Raw genomic sequence first — 27,204 nt, forward strand, 5'->3', positions numbered from 1 at the left:
CCAAGACCCTGGAAGTAGTTAGAGAACAGTAAAAGACATAATGTCAGCTGGAGTAGGAAGGACAGTAAGACCCTTGGGAGAGGGAGATGAGGTGGCAGATGGCTTCTAAGAGAAGGTGGGCCTTGGGAAGGGCCCTGAAGGAAAGTTAAAGAGCAGGAGGTAGGCTCCAGGTGGTGGGGCTATACCACATGGGTGGGGATGACAGGGAAACGTAAGATCCGAGGGACAGGGGCAGAAAGAAGATGGTAGGGTACAAGAGTGTTGCTGTCATAGAACGTGCTTGGACCAGGCAAAGGGTGGGTCAGGCACTGTCTACTTGGTCAGCATGTGTCATGCACCGTGTGGCAGGCTGTATGGTGGGCTGAAGACTTGGTAATGATCCTCTAGGAGCTCAGTCTCATGCAGAAGATGGAAGAAATAAATGTGTAAACAGCAAGCTTCTAAGCATTCTTGATAGCATCAAGGATGACGATGGTGGTTGCTGAGGGCACCCAGACAAGAAAGCCTCCCCTCCAGTAAATGAATGAAGTGACACTTAAGCTGAGACCCAAAGCTGAGAGTAGGGATTAGCCATGGGAAAGGGAGGGTGCCAGGCAGAGGAACAGCACTGTGCAAAGGCCCAGAGATGAGGGGCTGGGGTGGTCATGGTGGGCTGCTGAGCCATGAGGCCTGAAAGCGAAGACACCCATTCAGTCAAAAGGGGGGCATGCCCAGAGGGGGCAGGCGTACCATGTAGTAATCGTAGAGGAAGCTCAAGGCTGCAACGCTGTCATCATCTCCATTGACTCTCATCATGGCCTTTGTGGCAGCTGTCAACGGGTTTTCTAGGTACGTCTTCCAGGCCTCATCCTCATTAGTGTAAGAGAATTTCTGTAAGTTGACTGGATCGTTCTTTAGCAGCCGCACAGACCTGAAACTGAATGCAAGTAAGGAGGGTCAAATTTAGGCTATCCCAGAGGAAGGTCCATGAATGGGCAACTGCAGGCCAATGCACAGGAATTCAGAGTTATTAGCTTTGAAAACATGAAACTGTCTCTTCTGCCACCATTAGGCAGTGTGGGGCAGTGGAAGGGACACAAATTCTGGTGCCGGATCAATTCCAAATGTTGCCGTGTAGAAGCTGATGACCTGGGCCTTAGTTCCCTCATCCACAGCATGAGGGCCATCATCCTGATCTTCAAGACTACAGAGTGGATTCAATAAAATACTTTCATAGTAGGTACTTATTCAAAGAGAATTAGTGTAAAGAATGGGAAATGCCAATGACAATCTGCAATGTGATAGGAATAAAATTTCCAGATAACCCCTCATGAGTTCTACTGAAGAAGTTGTCCTCAAGACTGTGAAAGGCACAGAAGGCTGTAGATCATTTCAAGTCTGGGAGAAAGTGTGGTCTATGACAGAGACAGCCAGGGCAAGGAAGCCCTTAGGCAGAACCTGGTCTGGGAAATGCCATTTCAGACCAATTTTATTATAGAGTTTCGAGCAGCTGCTCAGAAGCCAGGAACTGGAGTTGAAGGCTACAGAGCACACAGAGGCAGGCAGGACCCAGGTACTGGTGCTGAGAAGCTTGGACAAATACAAGGCATTATATCGCTTGAGAGACAAGCCACAAGGGCTCAAAGGAAAGAGATCAGGAAAGGCTTTCTGGAGCAGGCAGACATTTTAGTTGGGGAAACTCAGCACAGGGGATTATTTCACTCAGCAATCGGGGGAAGGAGGAGGGACCTAACACAGAAAAATAATGAGAATGGTAAAAATAAAAGTATTCTTTATTGAACACTGACCATGTGTTAGGCACTAGCTAAGCACATTTCATAAATTACCATGTTACTTGAAACAACCCTGCAAGGCAGATACTATTATTATTCCTATTATACAGTGGAGGAAACTGAAGCTCAGATAAGTTGAGAGTTGTCCAAGGTCCCAGCAAGTGAGTGGCCCAGAGGGGATTCAAGCTCCTTCAGGGTGATGCAATGGTACAGAATAATGTTCTCAAACTTTAGCTGCATGAGAATGACTTGGAAGGCTTGTTAAAACACAGATCGCTTTCACAGCAGGGTGACTACAGCAAAGAACAATGTAGTGTATATTTCAGGATACCTAGAAGAGTAGATTTGTAATGTTATCATCCCAAAGAAATGATAAATATTTAAAGTGATAAATATGGCAATTATCCTGATTTGGTCATTATACAATGTAAACGTGCATTGAAATCTTACACTGTACTCCATAAATATGTACAATTATTATGTGTCCTTTATTTAAAAATTAATTAAAAACACACAGATTACTGGGCCCCACCCCCGGGGTGTCTGATTCACTGGCTCCGGGTGGCTGAGAATGTGCATTTCTAGCAACTTCCCTGGTGCTGCTGATGCTGGTAGGCTGGGGACCACATTTTGAGGAATCACTAGTTACTGCACGTGCTCTTAACCACAAACAAAGGCATAGAAGCAGAAAAGTTCTGGTTGTGTTCCATTTAGAGCAAAGAGTATATGAAGATGGGATGGTCCAGGCTATGAAGAGAGAGCCCCAGTGATGAAGTGGGCACTGACTGGTCTCCTAGTTTCCCAGTGCCTCCCTTTCTACATGGGCCAGGCAAAATCTCCCTTGTTAGGAACCTAAGAACAAGGCCGGCTGCCACTTACTATGATGCATATGCATGTTCTGTGTTCCTTAGCCCTGCTTCTTACAAGGACAGTACAAGGTAAGGATCATTTGCGTCTGTTAAGGTAAAGGAACCTGTGTCTTGCAGAGAACAAGAAAATGTCCAAGATCATCCAGCTGGTCCATGAGACAACCAGGATTTCAACTCAGCCTTATCGAGCACAAAGGCACACACTTGCCACTCGGCCACACTGCTTTTCCGTTGATGCAGGGGCACAGTCTTTATCACAGCAGAAAAATGTGTTTGTGGTAAAATTGCGGCACAGCGGCAGACTAGTGGGTGGGCAGAGACCCCTATAATCAGGTGCATGAAGTACCCTCCTGCTGCCAGGCCACTCGGGCCCATATCCTCAGACTGCAGTGGGAACAGCCGGCCAGGCCATACCTCAGCACACAGGAGGCGGCAGCTCTCCCAGCGGCTTCATCCAGGACAGTGTCTCCCATCCCACCGGCCCCGAGGTGTGAGGAGTTGGGCTCTGAGAGGAAGGGAGGTGGAGCTGTCACACAGGAAAGAGAAATGACAGAAACTTTCCTGTTCTAGGGGTGCGGGAGGCACACCCTGAGTTTCTGTTGCTATAAATCAAGGGGCCTCAAGGAGAGGTGCGAAAAGGCCCCTCCTCATTGCCTCCTGGGCCTGGAGTTTAGAGGAGTTTACTGGGCAAGTCCAGGGTGACCACCCTCACTGTCTGCCCAACCCTGAGCTAATGGAAACTCCCAACCAACGAGGCATGGGAAAAGCAGGGAAATGCCTGATCGATCCCACCCCCTGGGTCAGTGAGGACCACCAGTGCTTAGCAGTGTTCCTCATTTGTAAACAAATCTAATAAAAGCACCCTCCACTAACATAATGAGGATAATGCATCAGCACAAGAAAAATGCTTAAAACTGTGCCTGGCACAAAACAAGTGTGCAATTCATGCAAGCCATCACTGCGTTCCAGGTCAGCTTGGGGTGAGACATGGAGGGGCTGCAAAGTAGTAGAAGACATGGTTACTCTGCAAGTCAGTGGCAGGTCTGGCCCTGGAGCCCCAATCTGCTGACTCTAGGGGTTGACCATTATCAGCTTTGATGCTGAGTTATCTTACCCTTTAAAAAAGATAAATTTTAGAAGACAACAATAAAGTAACACCGAAACAAAAGAACAATGTCTGCTATTCACCTGGGTGGGTCTCCTGGCCTATAAGGTCTCCAGTCTATCCTGTTGGGATCTCAAAGTCTGATTCCTTGATAAACAGCAGCTTCTGTACTTTAAACACTTACCACTGGCAAACACAGTGCCATCTGTTTTTGTGTGTCATCTCATCTACTCCACACAATAGCCCCGAGAGACAGGAATTATCATCTCCTTTTATAGAAGGGGAAACTGAGACTCAAATAGGTGACATCACCTGCTCAAGGTCACTCAGCCAATAAGTGACGGAGGCTCAGCTTGAACTTGGAGCTGTCAGACTACACAGTATAGCGCTCAACCCCTGTGCTAGTCTCTTCTCCAGATGCCTTTCCTATTCTGGAAATTTTCCTTCTCAAAACACATTGAACTAATTCTCTGCTGCAAGGCAGAAAGGAATTTCCCACCCACACAAGGCAGGAGGAAGGTGGCAAGATGATGACTGTAAGAGTTTCTGGTCAGGGGCTGGGAGTCCCAGTGTCCTGGTTCCCATACCTGCTCCTGCCACCAATAACCTCATGTTCTAGAACTAAGCATTTGGCTTCTAGAAAGTCTTAATGGATAAGGTTAGTATTGACTTGTGTGCTGAATCCTAAAATCCAAGAACTTTTGGCTGTCTACTCTCTGCTCTCTTAAAGATTACAAATGAGTATTGAGGAGCCAGGAGGTGAGAGAGAGGAAAAAAAAAAAAAAAAGTCGTCCCAGGAGCTGATACTGGATCAATGTGAAAAGAGTTCTAAGAAGGAGTGAGTCCTACTCACGGGTGATAGGGCCAGAAGAAAGAAAGGAAACCAGGGGACTCCCAACCTATGAGGTCAGCTTCCCCAGGGCCTCCACAGATTCTCTGTTGGTGTCCCTGTCCAAGACTGAACTAAACTATCAGAAAGTGAAAAGGAAATGAGGGAGGAGGGAAGACCTGCCATGGACAGCCTGCCATCAGATCTCTACCAGATACAGCACACCAGAACCTGCACCACCATAGAAGGAGGCAGCACCAGGGTCACAGTGTATGGGTGTGTTAACTACATGTCCTTGGGTAAGGCACTTAGCCCTTCTATTTCCTCATCTGTTAAATGGGTCTACTGAGTGTCTTCTATGTGCCAGTCAGGGACTCTTCTGGGCACTGGGAATCAACTAAAATGAGACAGATAAGTCTCTGTTTCCATGGAACTTACAGTCTAATTGGGGAAGACAGACCATAAACAAGTAGGTAAATTAGTTATTTTTAGTTAGTAATAAGTGCTGTGAAGAAAATTAACATAGTAAGATAATGGAGAGTCATTAGGGGTGGCTAGTTTAGAGTAGGGTTTGTCTCATGGGTTGTTAGGAGAATGAAGTACATTAAGGTAAGAAATGTGTTTAGCCTAGAGCCTGCCAGAGAATAATTGCTCAGTTAATAATAGCCATCATCACCATCATCATCCCAGAACCTCCAAATGGGAGTAAAGGGGAGATTCTGCCTGAGGTTCTTATCATCCCCCCACCAGCCTCCTGTCTGTGAATGGGGTTCTGTTCAAAAGAAACAAAAGAGATAGTGTAATAACACCTTGCCCAACTTCCATTATCTCACAGAGCCTCCCGACATATGTGATGTGTTATTATCCCTACTTTACAGACCAGGAAATATACAACAGAGATGTGAGGTGATCTGTTGCAGGGGACTGGATGACTGAAGCCAGGACTTCTAGGGTCTGGCCTGGGAACTCCATGGCTAGCACTTTTCCAAGAAGGAAAAAACCACTACTTTCCATGAAGGGATGTAGGAGAGATTTAAAAAGCAATAAACCTGGGTGGCATCCATCCATGTAACCATCCATCCCTCATTTTCAACAAATATTTATCAAGTAACTACTATGTGCCAGAACCTGTCCTGGGAGAAAAGATAAGGAGGTCATCCCTGCTGACATGGAGGTTGCATTTTAGTGGCAGCAAGACATACATGACCACAAAAACAAGCAGTTAACATTAGATAGGTGAGGAGAGCTATGAAGAAAAAGAAACAAGAGGACTTCTGACCTGCCTCAACCCAAGGGAGTGACGGATGTTGGTTGAGAAGAGGGGTGGAGGGGAAGAGGGAGAATGGAGATGAGTTGGGAGGACCTTGGACCTTCCAGATGAAAGGAAAGGCAAGATCAAAGGCATCAGCCTGGGACAGCTCCCAGAGCTTGTCCGCCTACTGTGTGCTAGGTGCTTTGCATATGCCACCTTGTTTTAAGGAAAGCCAGCCCACTAAGGAGGAAATCCAAGATTTGATAATCCCTCACATTTGCATAGTGTTGTATTTTTCAATGTGCTCACACATCTGTCATCACCTCTGATCCTGCAACGCCCTTGTCAGGGAGGGAGGGAAGGTATGACTGTCCTCGTTTGAGGAAAAACTGAGCCATGGAGAGGGCCACTGTCTTGCCTAAGGCCACCCAGCTGGTACCTCAAGGCATCAGGCGTAGAACTGAGGTCTCTGGCTCCCAGCATCCAGAACCTTCACAGAGCCGCCTCCTCAGAGTCTCCCGTCTGGCTTCTTCTCCATTTAGGAGAGAGTTGGCAACAAGATCAAGAGAGAGGAGCTCAGGGGTCTACCTGATAGGCCTCACTTCCTGAGGCCTCCCGTCCAGTCTGTGGGGAAGTGCAAATTGCCAGGGCCCCTGCTCTGGGAGGGGGGGATAGGACCTTTCCCCAGTTCACTGGCTCTCAGCACAGCAGGGGTGTGGTGCCAGCTGCTCCACGTCCAGTCAGCCTCAGCCTTCATGGCTCCAACATGCCTCATTCTGGGCACCAGGATGGTGAAAGTCTAGAGTGGTAAAGTGGGTTTTCATCCCAACAAGTCTCTTCTGACTCAAAATGCCCACTGCTTTCTGGCTGAGCTACTTAAAACCCCCAATAAGGCCAAGGAAATGCCGTCTCAGCCATTAGTTGAGAACTTTTGGTGTCTTTTCCTTCTGTTAGAATCCTAGCAATTGAGGATGCAGAGAGACCTCAGAGATCTAGTTCCAGAGAGGGACCTGCCTAAGGACATGAAGCATACGGCAGGATGGGACTCCATAGTTAAGCTACGGAAAAGAAAGTACTCCATTTTCCAGAAGGTGGGAAGAAAACCCAACACCAAAGGAGGTGGTCTCAAGTTCCACCAAAGGAGGTGTGTGGCACAGGACAGATCCAGCGGGCTAGACCCCACTTCCCTTCGGCCAGAGGAGGAAGAGTCCCAGGGGCCGCCTGAGCTGGGTGTTGACACCCAGATACTCCCAGTCAATGACTTGCTAAATCCTCCCATGAGCCACCCAACCTCATTAACGGTGATCAATCACTCTCTAATCACCCACAGGGAGGCCCTGACACAACTGCTCACAGAGGAATCATTTTCAGTCAGCCCCACACACGATGTTCCCTGGGCACAACAGGGGTGCCCCAGGGTTCTCGTGCCTGCCAGTGGCCCATCTGGTTTTCTGGGTGTACAGATTGTGAAATGTGCCTTGTCACATGGGCTGGGGGCTCATTTAGGGGCCTCAGTGGGGAAATGGCAGAGTGTAGGGCATGGCTCTGTAATGACTCCAGTTTGAATGAGGCAGTATGAACTCATTGTTACGGGAGTGGGCCCAGAGTTTCGCAGACCTGGGTTCCAGGTCCAGCTCTGCTACTTACTGTGTGACTTCAAGCAAGCAACCTGACATCTCTGTGCCTGTTTTCTTACCTGTAAAATGTGAGGCGATGAGAATGCGAACCTCACAGAATTATTATGAGAGCTACCGTTCACTGAGGGATTACCAAGTACCAGGTGCTGGCTGACAACAACTTCTAATCATTGTCTTATGTTTTTACAACTTTGTGAAGTATTACTGTTGGAAGATGCAATGAGATAATGCAGGTAAAGCAATCAGCATAGTGCCAGCACCTAATAATGTGAACTATTTTTATTATTATTACTAATACATTGTAGGGCAGTCCCCAGCAAATTGCACAACTCACAGCCTTTCTCCAGCCTATGAATTGGGATACCTCTTCCTAGCTGGCAGAATCAGACCTGATGCTTACAGATTTCCATTTAAGAGGAACACGCACTACCAGCTTCATCGTCAGGAGCCAGGCGGGCAAGCTGACGGTGGTCAGGCTCCAGCGGACACTTGTAGTTGCACGTAAATTATCTAGGTGCCCTTTCCTACTTACAGCAGAAACTCTCTTTCTTCGCTTTTAAAAATTCTTCTCTGTATGGGAATTTTTCCTTCGTGCTATATTCTCCTCTTGGTGTCTTCTCTAATTTTCCTTACCGCGCCCCCCGCCCCCATCTATTGTTCAATTGAGGTGTGAAAGAAGTTGAAATCCACCTCTAAACCCCGGGGTGCCACATCCCTTCACTTATTCACTCACAAACATTTACTGAGGATTACTCTGTAAATGGCCACGTACTGGGTGCTGAGGACAAAAAGGTGAAGGCCACTGCCATTCATGTGGCTACACTGTTCTGTCCCCTTTCAGCTTTCAGTCCCTGCCCTGGCAGTTCCCAATTCTTGCTGACCTTCTGGAAGCCTAGCAAAATAGCACCAAATAACAGTGAGATAATTTCCCTTCAAGATTTTCACTAGGTCAGTTGTTCTAACCTTTTTAGGAGGCAAAAGGAATAGAGGGAGGCAGCCAGCCAGGATTATTTGCTGCATTTTAGATGGGAACGGTGAGTTCCAGAGAGAGGAGGGAAGGCAAGAGAGGGAAAGGAACTCAATCATTTAAGAGTCAGGCCTTGTGCCTTTTTATTCTCATACATGCCTTGTGAGGTGGCTTTTTTTTTTTTTTTTTTTTTTTGAGACGGAGTCTTGCTCTGTAGCCCAGCCTGGAGTGCAGTGGCCGGATCTCAGCTCACTGCAAGCTCCGCCTCCCGGGTTCACGCCATTCTCCGGCCTCAGCCTCCCGAGTAGCTGGGACTACAGGCGCCCGCCACCTCGCCCGGCTAGTTTTTTGTATTTCTTAGTAGCTAAGAAATACGTAACACGGGGTTTCACCGTGTTAGCCAGGATGGTCTCGATCTCCTGACCTCGTGATCAACTCGTCTCGGCCTCCCAAAGTGCTAGGATTACAGGCTTGAGCCACCGCGCCCGGCCGAGGTGGCTATTTTTATCATCGTTTTATATGCGCAAAAACTGACAGGTTAAGGAGCTCATCCAAGCCACCCAATCTATAGGTGGCAGACCTGGGCTTTAAACACAGGTGTGATCTTAGAACTAAGCTCTCAGCCTGCTGACTCAGCAACAACACTGCAGGTCAGTAGTGGATTTGGGAACCTCCTGCTTCCCAGTCCTCTGCCTGGTCTCCCAGGCCAACAGTTTTACAACTTGGACACGCATCAGAATCACCTGGAGGGCCTGTGAAAACACATAACGCTGAGCCGTACCTCCAGTTTCTGATTCAGTAGGTCTAGGGTGGGGCTGAGAATTTGTATTTTTAACTAGTTCCCAGGTGGTGGTGATGATGATGATGATGATGGCCCACGGGCCACAGTTTGAGAACACTGTTCTAGGTGTTCTCTTTCAAAATAATGACTCCCTCTTCCCCCTAACAATTCCAAAGGTAACATAGGTTTGTAAAATACAACAAATACATAAAATGTGGAACCTACAGAAAAATAGGAAGAATGGAATTCATCCACATTCTTCTGCTCAGAAATAACCACTCTTAACAGTTTGGCGTATTTCTCTGCCTTCTTTTCAGAGTCTAAGCACAGAGGAAGCAGGGTGGCTTATGGCTGCTCGGCTAAGACGCGGTTATAATCCCAGTGCTTCCGTGAAACCTTGGGCAAACCTGAACCAAGTCTGGGTCCCCTCTTCGGCAAAACTGCATTTACACTCCCATCCCTCATTAGTTCGTTGGGAGGGTTAAAGAAGAGCGTGTATTTATCAAGGACTCGACACAATGTCAGATGCGGAGTCAGCGCTCCATAAATGTTGGCTGTCATTTTTGCTCTAACATAAGAGAAAGCTGGATGATCCCATTTGGGTTTCAGCCCTGTTGCCCCTCTTCACTCCTCCGGTGGTTCAGTGGGAGCTCTGCCGACCGCCTGGCTGCGGCCACTCACTGCTGGGACTGCGCGGCCTGCCCCTGGCCTGGGTCCGGGCGCCTGTCCGCTCCCAGCAGCTGGTGGAGCCGCGGGACCCCCGCGCAGCCCGGGCCGCCGCCGTTAGGGTTGGCTCAAGCCTCTCGGCCCAGTCCGCCAGTTTTATAGCCCGAACTCAAAGAGGGCTTTTAACTTTTCATTCAGCAGCAGCGTAGCTCCGACTTTTAATAACACACCTCGTGCACGACAAAAATTTGCTCCTGGCAATCATGGTTTCGACCACAAAACCACAGCGGGGAGGCGTTCCTGGTTAACTCTTTCAGCGCTCCAGGCAGTCTGGAGCCGGCGCTCCTGGAGATCAGATAGACCGGCGGCGGCGGCCGCGGTCAGGACTGCGACGCTTCTCGGCCCCATCCCCCAACCGAGTCGCGCCTCTGCTAGGCTGGGGGGAGACTCCAGGCGGCGGCGGTGGGGCCCAGAGAGCACGAAGCGAGGCTGCGGGGGACGTTCCGGCCTCGGTGCCTTAGACCTACTGTGTGCCAAGCCCCTTTGCGGCGAAACTCTACTGGGCTGTCAACGGGGCCTGCCTGGAGGGCCGGGGGATGGCAGGCGCTCCAGCGGGGAACAGGAGGTCACCAGCGAGGTCGCCAGCGGCTCCAATTCCCCGGGGCCCCGACGCACCTTCAGGAAAACCCGACGGCAGCCACCTCGCGGGCTCTAGCTGTTTTCCCGCGATACCCGGGCGGTCGGCAGCGACTTCCGGCGCCGTCGGCCGCAGCCCAGGATCCTTTGCGCCCTGCCGTAGCCCGGGGCTGCCCAGGGCTGCGGGCTCCAGGCACCCAGAGCGCTGCGACCACATGAAAGGCCCGGCGCTCAGCACCCGCCAACCACCGCCAGCTGGTTTCTAACTACACCGCCGGGGCCTCCATGCTTCTCAGGGGCCAGCCTTCGAAGTGCCGCCTTACACCCGGGGCCTGCCCACCGGGCGGGCGCGGATGGCGCTCCCGGGCCACACTGGGGAGCTCACGGTTGTTCCTGCCAGGTAGGTGTTACAGACAAATGAGCAGACTGAGAGTCAGGGAGGACAAACAAATTCACCAGGATCCTGCTGTTGGTAAGTGGCAGAATTTAGAGTGACAGGCAAGTCTCACTTTTTCCACTATATCAAGGCCTGGCCAGAGTTGGCCATTCCGTGAGGGCCCAAGCTGTAAGCTATGGCCAGTCCTCTTGGCACTTTTTAGGAGAATGCCGAGGCCGCAGCAGCAACAGCAGCTCAGAACTTGCAAGCCAAGCACGGGGTGTCCTCCCCTTATCAGTAGGGGCAGCCGAGCCCCCAGGCTCTGCCATTGTAATCTCAAATGGTGGCTTGGAGTCCGCCTGCAATTACTCAGCAGGCAACTGGCTTTCCCTCACCCCACCCCAAACTGAGAAGCCTCAACTGTCAGCGGATCTGACTTCAAATCCAAACCATTAGGGAGGAGAAAAGCAGGAAACCTTTCTGTTCAAGTAACCCAGCTTCGGAACACATACCCCCTAACGTACAGCAATGAATAGATTCTGTAGCCTCCGCAGTTTTAGCCAGCAAATTTAAGTGGGATGGAGACACATCTCAAAGATTTTTTTGTGTGTTCAAAGTATGGAAAAATAACAAGAGGTTCGGGAATGCTCATTGATTGGTTATTTCTACATGAAGGAACAATGGTGTTACTAGCATGTTCTCCACCAGCCTTAAAAGCAATCACTATTCTAAAGTTGTCAAATCCCCTAACAACCCCATGAGGTGGACACTACTGTTGGCCACAATTTACAGGTGAGGAATAAGTGACTTGCTCAACATCACACAGCTGTAAGTGCTGGAGCTGGGACTTGAACCCAGGTGTCAGCACCAATGCTCCTGCTCTTATTCTCATTGTGGTCCAATTGTCAATACATTGTCAACCCCGGGAAATTCATTCGAAAGAAATGTGCCTGTTAAACCAAGTGATTGTGCTGTGAACATGAAGAGCTGAAGGGCTAGCTAGAACATAGAATCCTGTCTGCAATCAGAACCTGGCACTGCTCTGCCCACAGATCTTCAAGTTCTTAAAACAGTCTGTTGAGGAGCAGTTAGGAAAAAGATGGTACAATCCTTGCCTCTGCCCACTCACCTCTGAGGGTGGCAGGAAAAGGAGAGCCTATGTTTAAAGGGTTCTGGCTTCTCCTGCCAGCAACCTGAACCCAATCTAAAGCAGTCCAGATCCCAGCCTCATCCTACCTTCTCTAAGGTCTGGACCCTAAGAAGGACACCATGGTGAAGATGAGCATAAGTCAGTCAGGATCTTAAATCTCAGATGTGGGCAGGAAAGCACATGCATCCTGCCAGCCCACAGAGGTGACCTACCAAAAATCCCTTCTCAGCTTCCCCAGCCTTAGAACTGCCTCTGAATAAGATGAACCACATTTTACTGAACGCATCTTTAGACCATAGCTTTACGCTAAGCATTTTACAGCATTTATCACACTTAACTCTTTCAAGAATTCTACAAGGCATTCTTGTACCTGTTTTCCAGATGAGGAAAATGAAGCCCAGAAAAACTGAGATCACCCAGGGACAGAGCCTGGATTTGAACTTAGGTCAAGCCCACTACAGAGAGTACACATGCTTAACCACCACACTGTAACCTTCCCACTTGGGACTGTTCCAGCCCACTAAACAAGTCCCTTTAGAGAAACTCAACTCTGCCTAAGACAGCTCTTAGAACTACCTCAAAGAAGTTCCTTTTGGCAAGAAGATAGAAAGCCTCGATGGGACTGGGATTGTCTGATTTCCAAGGCCCCTTCAGAGGATCAAAAAGTGGTGCCAGAAACCTTCACAGTTTCAGTCTTGTGTTTCCCTGCCTGGCTCGAAACTGCTCAGCAAAGAGAATGAGAAAAACTATTTTCCCAGGGAAACACTCACCTCTAGCTTGAGACTGGGGCTTGCCTTGACACGCCAAAGTAAGATCGTCAGCCCATTCATTTACCCTTACAAATTGCTCTGTGAATCCCGGTGCCGGCCTCCCCGCTCTTCCCCCTCCAGGAAACCCCATCCAGCCTCCACGCCCCGAGAGCGGCAGGTATCCACCGATGTTTACTCACTCAAGTTCATTCGACATCTTCCTGCTCCCAGGCTCCGACGATCAGCACTGAGGTTCTGCTGACCGCTTGTCTCTAATTCTTGCCTGACACAGACATTCTCTGCCCAGGGAAGTGTTTGATTTATGTTGAGGTTTGGGTGTCGAGATTTTGCTGACAGGTAGGTTCCCAGCAGCGCTGGCGCTGATTGGCTACAGGTACAGGTGCCCGCGACTGGAGGTATACCTCAACAGGTGCAGCTGTTAACTCTTAGCCGGCCGAGGAGGGCGGAGCTATGGGGGACTGGCTGGGTGGAGCTGGCCAATTCCTTCCTTGGTGAGGGGGTGGGGGGTGGAGATGAGGGAGGAGGGATGGAGAAAAAAATGTTGGAAAGAAGCAAGATAACTAGAGGAAAAGTACAGGGACAAACAGATAACCTGGCTTAAAGGAAAACTTGATTCCTGTTTCTAGTGGTCCCAGATACCCAGAAACATCCCCACCCGCACATTTCTTTGCCCCCTCCTTCTGTACCACTGGGGAATTCTCAAAGGAGAGAGCAACTTTTCCCAGGTAGATCTTTGTATAAGTTCCCTTTTTTTCGGTTTCCCCTTTAAGATAATACTTACGAATAATCTTTTACAGTTACTCAAGTGACTTCTTTTGGTTCTTAGAGTAACCCACTGTGATAGATTTATTATCGCTTCCCCCTTCCTCTTCAACACACATTTTACAGATGAAGGAGGAAACGGAGGCCAGAGAGGCAAAGCACCTTGCCCAAGGGCACAGCTAGCGAGGTCCCAGCCCAGATCCAATCTGCGGTCATCTCACTCCAAGTCTGGCTGCCCCTTGGGCTGAAGTCAGTGGCCTCAATTCAGCAGACATCCATTGAGCACCTGTTGTGTGCCAGACCCTACTCTGGGTTCTGGAGAAACTGAGGCCAGAAAAACAGGGTTACTGTTCTAGAGGAGTTTACAAGAGTTAAACGAGTTTATCTGGGGGGGATGTGTGTTGGTGGCAGGGGGTGGGGGAGTAAAGGAGACCAGGCTTTTATTGGGTGTGAAGGGGGTGGGGGCAAGCCACATACCTCTGCCTAGCACAGAAGGGATAGAAAAGTTGAAGGCACCTCCGAAGCCTCAGCCAGCTGGTCATTTCACAGGTGCCAAGTGCTTCGTTCTGTATGGGGAACTTGGGAGAAATTCAATGCCTGATAGATGAAGTAATTGTGGAGTAATTGCTGTGAGCTGTCTTCTATGAAGAACAAGCTTGGTAAACCCCAGAATATCCACAAACACAAACAGGAGAATGTTAGAGCTTTTTAAAGAGCTTCTTCCAGGATTAGTTTGAAATTAAATCTAAGCCAGAGATCTTGGCATCTTTGTTTCCCTCTCTCTTTCAATTCTCCCCTCCCCCACCCTTCCCCTTTTGGCAAATTATCTCTTTGCTCTATCTTCCTGGGAACCTCAACTTGGCCCACTCCTCTCTTTCTCTTCTCTGGGAACGGCAAATGAGGTTTCAGCTACTCCTGCCAATTTATGGAGGTTTTTCAGGGTAAAGTGGGAATTCAAAGGAGCCCTCTTGGGGTGGGGTCAGGGCTGTGGAGAGGGGGTACTGGGTTTGAGAACTCTCGGAGGTTGGTTTCTCCCTGGAGGCTGTGTTGGGGGAAGCCCAGGGGACCCTAATAAATAATAGTAAATAATTGCTAATAAAGCCACCTCCTCAGAACAGCTCTCTTCAGTCACCCTTGTTAATAAAGTAGACATTCAGTCACTCTGGATCACACTACTGTTTGTTCTCTGCAGAGCCCTTTTGACTTATGATATAATGTAATATGACCTATGATATTTTTCTAATTGTTTATTGTCTTTCTTCCCTTCCTCTGGAATGTAAACTCCATAAGAGCAAAGACTTTGTTTTGCTCACTATGGAATCTCCCGTGTCTAGCACCTAGTAGGTGCTTCATATACCACAGGCACCAGGCTGGGCATTGTGCCAAGCCTTTGCATGCATTGTCTCACCTAATCCTTACAGCAACCCTGGGAGAAAGACACTTTTGATATCTCCATTTTATAGATGAGGAAACTGCAGTACAGAATACTGAAGTAAACTACTCAAGCTGCAGAGCTAGGCAGTGGTAGAGCTAGAGCTGGGATTTAATCCAAGAGCGGAGCCTGGGTACCCAACCGCTTCACAGAGGTTATTGGTGGCCGAAGGGCTATTGGGTGCCAACTGTAACTGCAAAACTTATTGCAGTCCAAAGGATGGCACACTCCTCTGTATGTACCTGTCTGCCCACCTCTTGGAAGGCTGTGGAGTTTCTGTCAGCCGTGTTGCAACCCACAGGTGAAGGGCTGTGGGTGACTCATGCTGGCTGGGCTTAGGGGAGGCTGGGATTCCAGGTGGCGTGTCTGTGCTCGCTAGGCTTTTAAAAATGGGTCCTCTCCCTCTGCCTCTAGGTCTTGCCTCTTTCATCACCTGTGCCCATCTTCAGAGATCAGCAGAGACCCAAATCACAAGGCAGAGGGCTTCTATGTCTCCACACACAGGAAGGCCACAGAAGTATCCTGGATGGGATAGAAGGACCGGTGGTCTGGGCTAGGTAGGCAGGGATGCCATGAGCCAGTTTGTAAGGTCACCAGACCCCTCAATAGGAGTTACACCTCCTGGGCAGGAGGTACAAGTGCTGTTCCAGGCCTTCATCCCAACAACCCAGAAATGCCAGGCCTTTAAAGAGATGCCCCCCATGCTTTGCTGCTGCCCCCTTCCTGCTCCTGTGGGGCTAAATGAGGCTGGCACCTACTTCCCCTTCATGGATCAGCACAGCTCTTGGTTCCTCTGCAGAGGAGCTTTAAAACAGAACAGCTATTCCAAAAACAAAACAACAAAAAAAAAGTTTAAAAAAACATAAACAGAGACCAGCCAATTACATGTAACATAATAATTATATCCACAATAACGACAGTAAATAATGAGGGCTGCTGTTTAGTTAGCGTTTGTATTTTGCAAGCACTGTGCTAAGACTTACCTATGTGATAAGATAGTATTGTTCTGAGACTCACAGGCCTCCTTTCAAATCTCAGCCCAACCACCTACTAGCTACATGATGTTAGGCAAGTGGCTATAGCGCTTTGAGCCTCAGTTTCCTCACCTGTAAAGTGTATATAAAAACTATTCCCCCTTTATGGGGTTATTGTGAGGAGTAAATGAGATAATGCGTGTGAAGCACATTATCTGTACCTGGCATCTAGCACTCAATACTTGTTAGAAAAGCCTTTTTCTTTTTCTTATTTAATTCTCATTTAAATCTAATGAGGACGGTATTAACCTTATTTCACAAGTGAAGAAACTGAGACTCAGAGGTTAAATGATTTGTTGGAAGTCAAAAGTTAGCTGGGTGCGGTGGCTCATGCCAGTAATCCCAGCACTTTAGGAGGCAGGCAGATCATTTGAGATCAGGAGTTTGAGACCAGCCCGGCCAACATGGTGAAATCCTGTCTCTACTAAGAAAACAAATTAGCCGGGCATGGTGGTATATACCTGTAACCCCAGCTACTTGGGAGGCTGAGGCAGGAGGATTGCTTGAACCTGAGAGACGGGGGTTGCAGTGAACCAAAATTGCGCCACCGCACTCAGCCTGGGCAAACAGTGAGCTTCTTTAAAAGAAAACAACAACAACAACAAAAGCTAGTAAGTTAAAGAATTGAGATTTGAACCCACATCTTTCTGATTCCATTCTTGCAGGACTGGACTAAGTTAGGGAGTGCCCTGGGCTCAAGTTCTGCCTGGCCTCTGGCCACTTACTGTGTGACTGAGTAAATTGTCTCCTCTCAGAGCATCAATTTCCCTCTCTGTAAGACCAGATTAGTGAATCACTATGAGGGTGGAGTTCCCTATCAAAATCATCTTGATTTGCTTTTCTAGATTACTGATGTTCTTTCTCCAGACGTTATGATCTGCCCTCTTGGAGGATTGCACAGTCCTTCATCCCTCCCCTCATTTCCACGATCATGCCTGTCCAGAAGCCGCTGTTCCCAAAGAGTATGACACTTCTCCGTGGCACGCTGGGGAGCAGTAAAAGTTAGGGCCACTGTAAGGGAGTCCTGAGAGGCAGGGCTCCTCTGTGTGTCTGTGAAAGTGGTGTACTGAACAATGACGGCACCGTTTACCAGACGGGACACGCGCTGCCGAACACGAGGACCCTGCTGACAGCCGTCCTTTTCTAACACTTGAATGCTTTCTAATTATCCGGAACTCTTAATGCAAATCTGTTGACCTATATTCAAGTATTGAAAGAACATATACCCATATGTCAACAGTGCTTCTCTGTGGGCACTGAAATACTAGGATTTCAGTATTTTCCCTGTCTTCCCCCAAATGGGCTACGTTGAACTTGCATTGCTTTTGTAATTAGAAATTCTATACAAAGCCCCAGTTTAAATGTCATTAAACCAAAATAATTTCCCATTGACAAATGACCATTGTGTCCCCATCCTTCCTGGGGCAAGGGCAGGGATGAAGAGAGTGAAGACTGAGTCCTTGCCCAGAGATCCCCAGGAGGCACAGGAATGGAGACGGGGGGCTGTCTGGCTTGCAGGCTCTCAGCAGTGAGCTTAGCTATCTGATCTCATTTTGATTTTCCAATTAAAATTGCTATCATTTATTGAGCACTTAACGTTGTAATGCTAGCTGTAGATGCTCTATCCCATTCCTACCTGTAAAATGGGGTCACATGGTTGGCCAAGTTACTAAAGAACGTCAGCTCTGAGGGTGACTGCCTGAGGCCTTGGACAAGCAACTTCGCTTCCTTCTACCTCAGTTTGTCCTCAGTGAAATGATTGCTGTGAGGATTAGATAACAGTGTCCACAGATATATATGTCAAGCACTATTCTAGTGCTTGACATGTATATCATGTAATTCAAGAGGCCTCGAAGTAGCCGCCATAAGTATCCCTGTTTTACAGAAGACGTTAACAGTCCCAAAGCGGTGATATAACATCTAAGGTCACCTGGCTCTCCCCTTAGTGACAGATGAAATCAAACCAAAGTTGGCCTCATCCCAAAGTTGTGGAAATAGTCCTTTCAAGCTTCCTACTCCCTTTCTGGAACAAGGTCTAGGATAGATAAATAGAAGGGAGACTGGAGGGAGGGAGGGAAGAAAAGCAGATAGGTTGGTTGATAGTATCTGCAAGGCAGATAGGATTTGTAAGCTTCTGGAGGGCAGAAACCATACAAGGAAAAATAAATCTCACATAGCACTTGTCCTGTGTCTCAACATAATAGGTGTTCAATAAATGTTTGTTGAATAAATGAAAAACGGATGAATGAATATAATCTCACACATTACTGACATTTTTGGCAAATTAAGTATTGCCTTCTACCCCACCCCCCACCACTACCCAAGGGAAGACCTCCAAAGTTTGAATTCCTCTGCTCCCTCTTATTATCATGCACCAGTGCCTTCTCTTTGCACCCATGACTTCATGTCTGTAAGTAATTTCCCATCATACTTCAGTGGAGTCAGCCTGGGGATTAAATTAAATGAGATATTGACATAAAATCTATGGCAAATAGGTACCCAATAAAAGATAGCTAGTGTTATAGGGAGCAACCAGCTTAGAAAAAAGGCCTCTCAGCCACTTGCCATTTCCAGCCCCAGTGCACAGCTAACTTCACAGCATTCAGCCCTCAACCTCCCTTAGAAACAGTCTCTGCTAGATGCAGAGCTCTTTTCAAAGTGTTTTCCTGTGCTTCGTCTCCTCTGATCCATACAGCTGCCCCCCGAGGAGGGGACAAGAGTGCATGGTTGGCCCCATTTGTTAGACAGGTTCAGAGAGAGTGCCCCTGGTTACATGTAGAACTTTGGATTGACCCTTGACTTTTCGGACAAAGCATCACCCTAGATATAATTATGGGTCCTAAGGGATCACAGAAGTGCTGTCCTGGGCACTCATTCAAAGCTCATTAAAATATTCTGTAGCATTTCATTTGAACGTTCAACATTTAAAGTAAAAGCTTCATTATAATGTTCTTAAGCAGAGGGATAGGTCACACACCCTACATAGAGAATATGACCCTTTTTTTTTTTTTTTTTTTTTTTTTTTGGAGACGCAGTTTCGTTCTCGTTGTCCAGGCTGGAGTACAATGATGTGATCTTGGCTCACCACAACCTCCGCCTCCCAGGTTCAAGCAATTCTCCTGCCTGAGTCTCCCTAGTAGCTGGGATTACAGGCATGTGCCGCCACGCCCAGTAATTTTGTATTTTTTGTAGAGATGGGATTTCTCCATGTTGGTCAGGCTGGTCTCAAACTTCCAACCTCAGGTGATCCGCCCGCCTCGGCCTCACAAAGTGCTGGAATTACAGTCATGAGCCACCGCACCAGGCCATGAGAATATGGCCCTTCTTTGAAGGCATGGATGGACCTGGAAGTTGTGCCTGCAGAGCAGCAGGACATGAAAAGGGCAGCTCTCAGGCCCTTTTATATTCTGTACTTTAGATTGTTATCACAGTTCTTCCAATAACACCACCTACATTCCTTCCTGGAGCTTTCTTGGACATGAGGAATCATGGAGTCTAAAGTCACCCTGAAAGCTCTTCCTAAAAATAAAAGTCTCTGAAAGCAAACAAGCAGTTTTTTTTTTTTTTTTTTTTCATTTATCCAGTTGATAAAGATGAAAGAAAATGCTAATCACAGTATTGGCAAGGGAAAACAAGCGTGCTCCTTGCTGGAAGGAGAGTGAGCCCGTCCAAGCTTTGGCTTTCAAGTTTAGCTCATCCTTTGATCTAGCAATTTCACTCATAGGAATTTTGTCTGAGCAAATAATCTTTGTGTGCAAAGAGTTACCTACAAGGATATGCGTCAGAGCATTGTTTATAATCCTGAAAAATTAGAATTAATAAAAATACCCTTCAGAGGAGATTCAGTGAAGTAAATTAAGATACCTGAATGTAGCTGCATGCCCCGCTACAGTTTAAAAGGATGCTACGGAGGCTTCCTGAGTACCATGGAAGTTATTTACTGTGCTTTCAGTACAGTTGTTAGCAATTATGTGTCCTTACGATGTTCCAGGCACTGGGCTTAGTGTTTGACCTCATATTATTCTCACAACCACCTTATGATGTAAGTACTATTATCTTTATTTGGAAAATGAGGCCCAGGAGTGAAACTTACTAAGGTTATTTTCAGGGAGTTTCTGAGCTAAGTCTTGAATCTGGGTCTGATTCCCTACTTTTAAGTCTTCCGTTTACTCTACTTTTAGTAAATTAGTCCATTCCTCTTTTAAACATCCATTTATATGAATAGAGAAAACAATAATTCACCCCAGGGAGCATTATGGATATTGGGGTCAGTGGTGATTTTTTGCTTTATTTTTGTTTCTGTGGACATTATTTCTTCTGTTAATAGGAAAAAGAAACTTTATTTAAAAGTAACAAATCAGAGAAGGCTTATCCTCTGCTCAGGCAGAGAAAGAAGCAGCAGCCAGAGTGCTGTCTTGAGATTCTTCCTCTGTTGCCAGGAACTAGCCAGACCAGGAGGCAGCCAGGGAGAGGGGAGCCGGGGAGAATGCAGCCTCAGTCCTGGAAGGAAAGGGCCTGTTGGAAAGAACAGAACCCAGCTGCCTTGGCTGCAGGTGAGCCCTCACCTGTGCCTCAGGCCCCAGCAACCCAACCACTATGCTGGGTCTGTCTTAAAAGAGGCCATTAAACAAGACACTGCCCACTTCCAAATAAAAGACAGCATCGTGGAGAACAACGTATTTCTCCCCACTACCCCCACAGCAACCAACACTGAAAATGTATTTCCTCCTCTCTGCAGGGGTCAAACTGGGGCCTGGAGGGTTAAGATGAGGATTTCCTTGAAATGCTACAGAGGAAAATTGGCCAAGGTCTGGCTTGGACAGAGGGTCTTGGTGCCCCAGTGCTGAATGGAGTGAGTAGGTGGCTAGGGTCAGTGCTGCCTTCCTAGGTTAGGGTGGGGTGGGGTGAGGTGGGGCAGGGCAGGGCGGGACCTGCTCTGCTTAGAGAGGTTCAGATAGGCACAACTAATCCATAAGGTCCTAACCCATCCTGTTTCTTAGGAGTGTTCCTTCAAAGGCTGCCATTGGTGTTTGTTTAGATCTGATATCACTGGAGAGGGTAGGGAGAGGGAGAGTTTTGCTGAGGCCTTTCTGGGCCCTGTATCCCCTGCTAGGAAGGCAGAGGCAGGCCATGTGGTCAGAGGTTAAGCGCTCAACCTTGGGCCTTGAACATTCAGGTGAGGGGTTTTCTGAATCCACCGCTGGCCTGCTAGGGAATTTTTCAAGGCCATCAGTTTGGGGCCCTATGGTCCAGCAGTGGAGAAGACGAAGGACTTAGAAACTGTGGCCTGCAGGGGCCTAAGAACCATATCTTACGTCAAGATCAGGCCCCTCTGGCTCTTCCCTCAGGACGGTAACCGCTCAGAAGTCACCATCAATCTCCCCACCCCTCACTTGCCCCTGCTCACCCTTTCAGCCAGTGCTCGGGACACGCTGTCACATTGCTAGGCGCATGCGTTATTCATTTATCCATTCAATGAGTATGGAGAGTTATTTAATCATCACCAATTATAATAGCAGCTCTCATCTTTTGAGCACTTAACTCTCTGCCTGGGTCTGTATACTTTACCTGTCCTGTTTCACTCAGTCCTTACGAGTGCCCACTTCTATTTTATAGATGCAGAAGCTGAGACTTAAAGAAGCTATGAAACTTGATCAGGTCCTGCAGCGCCAGAGGACCCAAGCTGGGATCTCAACCCAGGCTGTTTGGCTCCAAAGCCGAACTGCTACATTATGTTGCTTCAGCAGTCATTCAGGTAACTTGGTGAGGACGCGCTCAGTTCAAGCAGCTATGCCACAGTCTGGGGAGATAAATGAATAAGGTATATTCCTGTACACAAGCCCAGTGGGGGAACCTTGATGAAACCCTTCTACTTGAAAACTTTTCCTTGGCTTGCAACTAGATGTTTGGAAACATTGTTTTGTTGTCAAGTTTCATAAAATCTCTTGTGTTGGAGGAGTCCATCAGACTTCTCTAATTTCACCCTTCAGGTGATGCAGAAGTCTCTACTGCCGACTCCCTGCCCTCACACACACACACACACACACACACACACACACACACACACACACACACACACACACACACACAGAAGGTGGAGCACATCGAGCTTGGATTTTAGAGCCAGTCTACGTGAGTCTGTATCCTGGCTGTCAACCCTTTACTACTTGTGTGACCTTGGGCAAGTCCTTTGAGCTCTCTGAGCCTCAGTTTCTTCATCTGTAAAGTAGGCATAATTTCACTGTTGTGAGGTTTTTGCAAATAAGGTAACACATGCAAAACATTCAGTACCACTCTGGTGTATAGTTAAAACCTGATAAGCGTCAGCCATTGTCTTTTATCATTAGGGATGGGCATCTCTTGCCACCCCAGTGAAACAGTTCCTTGTCTCTTTCTTTGCTTCTGCCACCTGGGGCACTCAGCCCAAGGCAAATGTGCCTGATGATGGGGGTTAGTCATCAGGTTCCCCTGCCTCAGAGGATGAGAGCATGACTGCTGCTCTCTGCCCAGTCTCCTTAGAAATCTGATTCATGCCTTGCCAATACTCTATGAATATGCATACTTCACCTGCAGCCCTGTCTCCTTTCACAATGAGCTCAGTCATTTGCACCTCCTGGGTCATGTGCAGACATCCTCAGTATTACCCACTGATGGGCGCTGGAGAAACCTCTAAGAAGATGAGTCTTGATAGGCAGGTGACAGTGGCTTGACTCTCTAACCTATGGCTTTGCCTGTTTGGCCATATTTCAAAACTACCAGGGGCCTCTGAATTGACTGATTACCCAGCATAGGGTCACAGTGTTTCATTTGGCTGCTCTTGGACTAAAGTGACAACTTGGGATAGCCCCATCAGAATGGGACCCGTTTGGGAGCCTTTTGTTTCACCCTCTTTCTCTCTCCAGTCCTTATGGGTTCCCTGAAACCTGTGAGGTGGTTTGGGGTGTTGAAAGTTAAGCCCCTCAAAGAGAAGTCTTATGCCTTAGATTAGTGTTAGTGATTACAAGCTCCGGGTTTTGAGACTGATCTGGTTTGAAACCTGGCTCAGCGTTTTGTTAGCCGTGACCCTAAGCTTCATAACTTGTTTCTCTGAGTCTGTTTCCTCATCTATAAATGGGATTAAGGCTGGGCATGGTGGCTCATGCTTGTAATCCCAGCACTTTGGGAGGCTGAGGTGGGCGGATCACCTGAGGTCAGGAGTTTGAGACCAGCTTGGGCAACATGGTGAAACCCTCTCTCTACTAAAAATACAAAACTTAGCCAGGCATGGTGGCACATGCCTGTAATCCCAGCTACTCAGGAGGCTGAGGCAGGATAATCCCTTGAACTCGGGGGATGGAGGTTGCAGTGAGCCGAGATCGTGCCACTGCACTCCAGCCTGGGTGGCAGAACACTCTGTCTCAAAAAAAAAAAACAAAAAACAAAAAAAAAACTATAAATGGGATTAGTAGTAGTATTTATTTCATAGGATGGTTTTAAGGATTGAATGCATATAAAGCACTTAATATATTGCCTGGCACACAGTAAATGCTCCATAGCGATTATCAATATTATGCAGCAGGAGAGACAGCACAGGACCGAGGGGCAAGAGATCAAGGTTTGAGTTCCAGCTCTGCTGCTTGCTGGCTGTGTGACCTCAGGCAAGTCATCTTCCTTCTCTGAGCCAGTTTCTTCAACTGCGAAATGAATGGTTTGAGTTTGAAGGTCACTCAGGTCCTTTCTAACCATCTGAGATCTGTGACTTTGAAGGTGACAAAAAAAGAAAACAAAAGAAAAAATAACAGCAGATGCCTTTATCAGCCAAGATAACATTTCATAAACCCCAGGGCCTTGACACCATCTTCAAAAGTCACCCCATCCTGCAGTTTCTAGGCAGGACCTTCTCTAGCAGATAGGGTGAATGAACTGTTTGCAAGACCGCAGAAAGCTTTCTGGAGCCCCAAGGAGGCCTCAGGGAAGGTGTAAGGCTAAAAAGCGAAGCCTGCATCACAAAGGGAGCAGGCCTGAGAAAACCAGCTGACCCCAAACATCAGACCTGAGGGATTCTGCTTTTTGGTGCCTTGGGCAAGAATCATCCTCCACTTGACCAGAATGGATTAGTTTATGGTGAGGGAGGGATGTTGTTCCTAGAGCCTGGGGATGTCCCCATCTGTTGTAAAACAGGCCCCACCTGGGAAATAGAACATTTTCTTTTTTGGGGCCTAGTGACCTCTGACACCCCCACCCCCTGCTTCCTGGCCCACTACGCAGTCTGAGTCACACCCAGCAGGAGACCAATGCTGGGAATGGAGGAGGCATTCAGCATCCCCCTTACTCACAAGAGTCTCCACCGAGTTATTCTTAAGCCCTGCTTGAACCCTGAGGGGGATGACACGGGTGGGATTTACAGAAAATAAAACACAATCAGTTTCAACTCGTTCTACCAGTTTTTGCCCCTTATAGTACAAAGTCTCTTAACCATCTTAATGTAACAAATTTCCCTTTACAGAGACAATGGGCTTTAGAGGAGTTTAGTGATGTTACTAACAAACATAAGTACCTTTTACTAAGCTCCTGGTGCCCAAGTGTTTCAGGTGAAAAAACCTGAAACATGAAAAGCCCAGAGAGGTAAAGTGACTGGCTCAAGGTAAGTGGTGGGGCTGGTATTTGCTCCCAGATACCCTGTTACTTCAGCACCTCAACTACCGTGGTGACTTTGTGTGCAAACCTGTCTGAAGCCTATTGGTGAAGTCTGCCAGCTATGAAGAGGCACAGATCTGCCTGCCGCCTTTGGAAGGTTCAGACTCTTTTTCTGGAAGGCCTACCTTTTCATCCTTTGATGGTTGGGGGAAGCAAAGCACAATGAGGGAGGTGAGTGTGCCATACAATGAGAAGACAGAACTCAGCGCTCTTCACTTCTCTGCCTGTGGGAAAGAGGCCAGTTCTAGGGGTGGGGATCACGAAGGAGCACACTGCTTCCCTGTCCTTGTCACATCCCATGGCCAGTAGCCATGTACTTTTTCCTCCTTTTTCTCCTGCCCAGCAAATATAGGCTCCAGCTGCAGCCACTTTGAAGATAAAGTTTCCTCCATAGGAATTCTGCAATACAGATGGCTTTCCATGGTCCCAGTTCAGCCCTGCACCAGTTCCTTTTCCCGCTGGGAAGTTTCTTTCCTCTTCCTGCTTCCATGCAACTGCGAGGCAAGGCTCAAGCACACTTCCTTCTCCTTTTCCTGTGCCTTCCTGTGGAAGGAGCTCCCTCTTCTTCACTGCTCCGGGCTCTTCCCTACTCTGGCCCAGCCTTATGGACATTTTGCTCCATAACTCTCCTGGATCTGAACTGCTTTGATTTCTCTCAAGTCATGTCAGCAAATCTCACAAATGCATTCTGAGAAATACAGGAATGCCTGAGATGTTCCAGGCAGAAAAGATTCACGCCTCTTCTTAGAAATGAACAAGGCATAGTCATCAAGCCTCTGAAAAGTCCTGCAGTCAGGAAACCTACTTTGTTTGTTTTTTAACCCAGTATTTCCCAAACTGAGATGGCCATGATTTCATTTCCTCCATCCCCACTGAATCCTATAACAACCTGCAGAACCAGTGATCCACTGTGGAACACACTTTGGGAAACACTGTCCCCAGCCCTCCAAGAAGGCATAGAGTTGACCTTGCCTTCATTTATTTAAACTCTTCCTGTTTCTCTGGGCTATTTACTTATTATCTCACATATAAAATAATCTAAGGTGATACCTGCCCAATTGAGTTTTTAGAAAAGATATACCCAATGGGAATGAAGATTTTCTTAGCAGGATTTGATGAGCCCACTACTAGAAAAAAAAGGATTTCCCAGAATTTTGGGGTGGGGAGAGAATTTGATGCAACCAGCAGAGGCTGGGTGCAGTGACCCATGCCTGTAATCCTAGCACTTTGGTAGACCAAGGAAGGAGGATTGCTTGAGCCCAGGAATTCAAGACCAGCTTGAGCAACACAGTAAGATCCCATCTCAATTTTTAAAAAAAGGAAGAACCAGCAGAAACGGTTTAGCAAACTTACTTGTTTCCTAGTCAATGGATAAAGCCAGAGATGTAATGGTCAGAAACCAAAATCTAGAGTTCAGTACCAGATAAATACTTTTTGAGTGAATGAATGAATGAGCAGACTGTTGATCACAAAGTTGGCAGACATCGTGAATGAATGGATGAACTAATAAACAATCAAATAACTGGTCTCCAGGCCTCCAGACTTCCTGAACTTCATTGTATCTACCTGCTGTGGCCACATACACATCTTCTCAAAACCCAGATCTCATCAGTCCACTCTTCTGTTCCCTGGCTGGCTCCCTGTTGCCTTCAGGATAAAGTCTACATGCCTTTGTCCTGGCATTGAAAACTCTGCAAAACAAAGCTCCAACCTTTCCATCCTTCTTTCTCTTCCCCATTGGGTACCCCTTTCTGTAGTCACACCAGTCCCCAATTCACTTTTATCTGTCTCCTTTTCTTTCTCAAGCTATTCCCTATACCTCATATTTTCTCCCCTGCCTCCATGGCTGCTTATTCAATCCTAGCGGTGCTTTCAGGCTCAGCTCAAACCTTATCACCCATGTTAAATGAAAGAAGCCAGACACAAGAAGAGGACATTCTGAATGATTCCATTTGTATGAAGGTTAAGAACAGGCAAAACTATTGTGGGGAAAAAACAGAACTGTGGTTGCCTTTGGGGAGGGAGGATTGATTAGAAGGGATTTTTAGGGTATGTCAGTGTTCTTGATCTTCATTCCAGTGGTAGTTTCATGGGTGAATACATTTGCCAAAATTCATTGAATTGTACACTGAAGATCTACATTTCTCTATATTGTCAATTTAATCTAAAAATAAAAATCTTAGCACCCAGATCTCCCTGGCAAGAATTCACTACTTTGTCCCTTATTCTCTCAGTGCACTTTGTCTATACTGGCAGCACTTCGCTTAACATAGACTGCCTTCTTTGAGAATAATTTATGTATATGTCTGTTTGCCTTCCCCACTACATAAGAGCTTGCCTCTAGGGCCTTCACACAGACACTCAACAAACATTTGTGAGATTGAGTTAAGGCCCAAAAGCAACAAACAACAGTAGTTTTCATGTATTAAGCACCTATTATGTGCCAGGCTGCATGCTAAGTTCTTTATACACATATTTAATTTTATAATA

General features: G+C 47.4%; 2 protein-coding genes across 2 annotated transcripts in view; one reads left to right on the plus strand and one right to left on the minus strand.

The window, feature by feature from the left end:
• The window catches only part of GRHL3 (grainyhead like transcription factor 3), a 36,218-nt gene extending 23,017 nt beyond the window's left edge, over nucleotides 1-13,201 (minus strand). The window contains exons 1-2 of the mRNA XM_005544433.4: nucleotides 12,990-13,201; nucleotides 730-916 (exon numbers count right to left, since the gene is read on the minus strand). Of these exons, the coding sequence (XP_005544490.3) occupies nucleotides 730-916; nucleotides 12,990-13,006 (204 nt within the window). The 5' untranslated portion in view covers nucleotides 13,007-13,201. The remainder of the gene's footprint in view (nucleotides 1-729; nucleotides 917-12,989) is intronic.
• On the plus strand, nucleotides 794-25,699 carry LOC102129010 (uncharacterized). Its single transcript, XM_065519961.2, has 7 exons — nucleotides 794-858; nucleotides 7,880-7,965; nucleotides 9,822-10,000; nucleotides 10,196-10,390; nucleotides 10,678-10,914; nucleotides 21,655-21,793; nucleotides 25,058-25,699. The coding sequence occupies exons 1-7, from the start codon at nucleotides 794-796 to the stop codon at nucleotides 25,336-25,338; spliced, it is 1,182 nt and encodes a 393-aa protein (XP_065376033.1). The 3' UTR covers nucleotides 25,339-25,699.
• Nucleotides 25,700-27,204: the final 1,505 nt, after the last annotated feature.

The sequence above is a fragment of the Macaca fascicularis genome, chromosome 1 (genome assembly GCF_037993035.2).
Source record: "Macaca fascicularis isolate 582-1 chromosome 1, T2T-MFA8v1.1".
Lineage (NCBI taxonomy): Eukaryota > Metazoa > Chordata > Mammalia > Primates > Cercopithecidae > Macaca > Macaca fascicularis.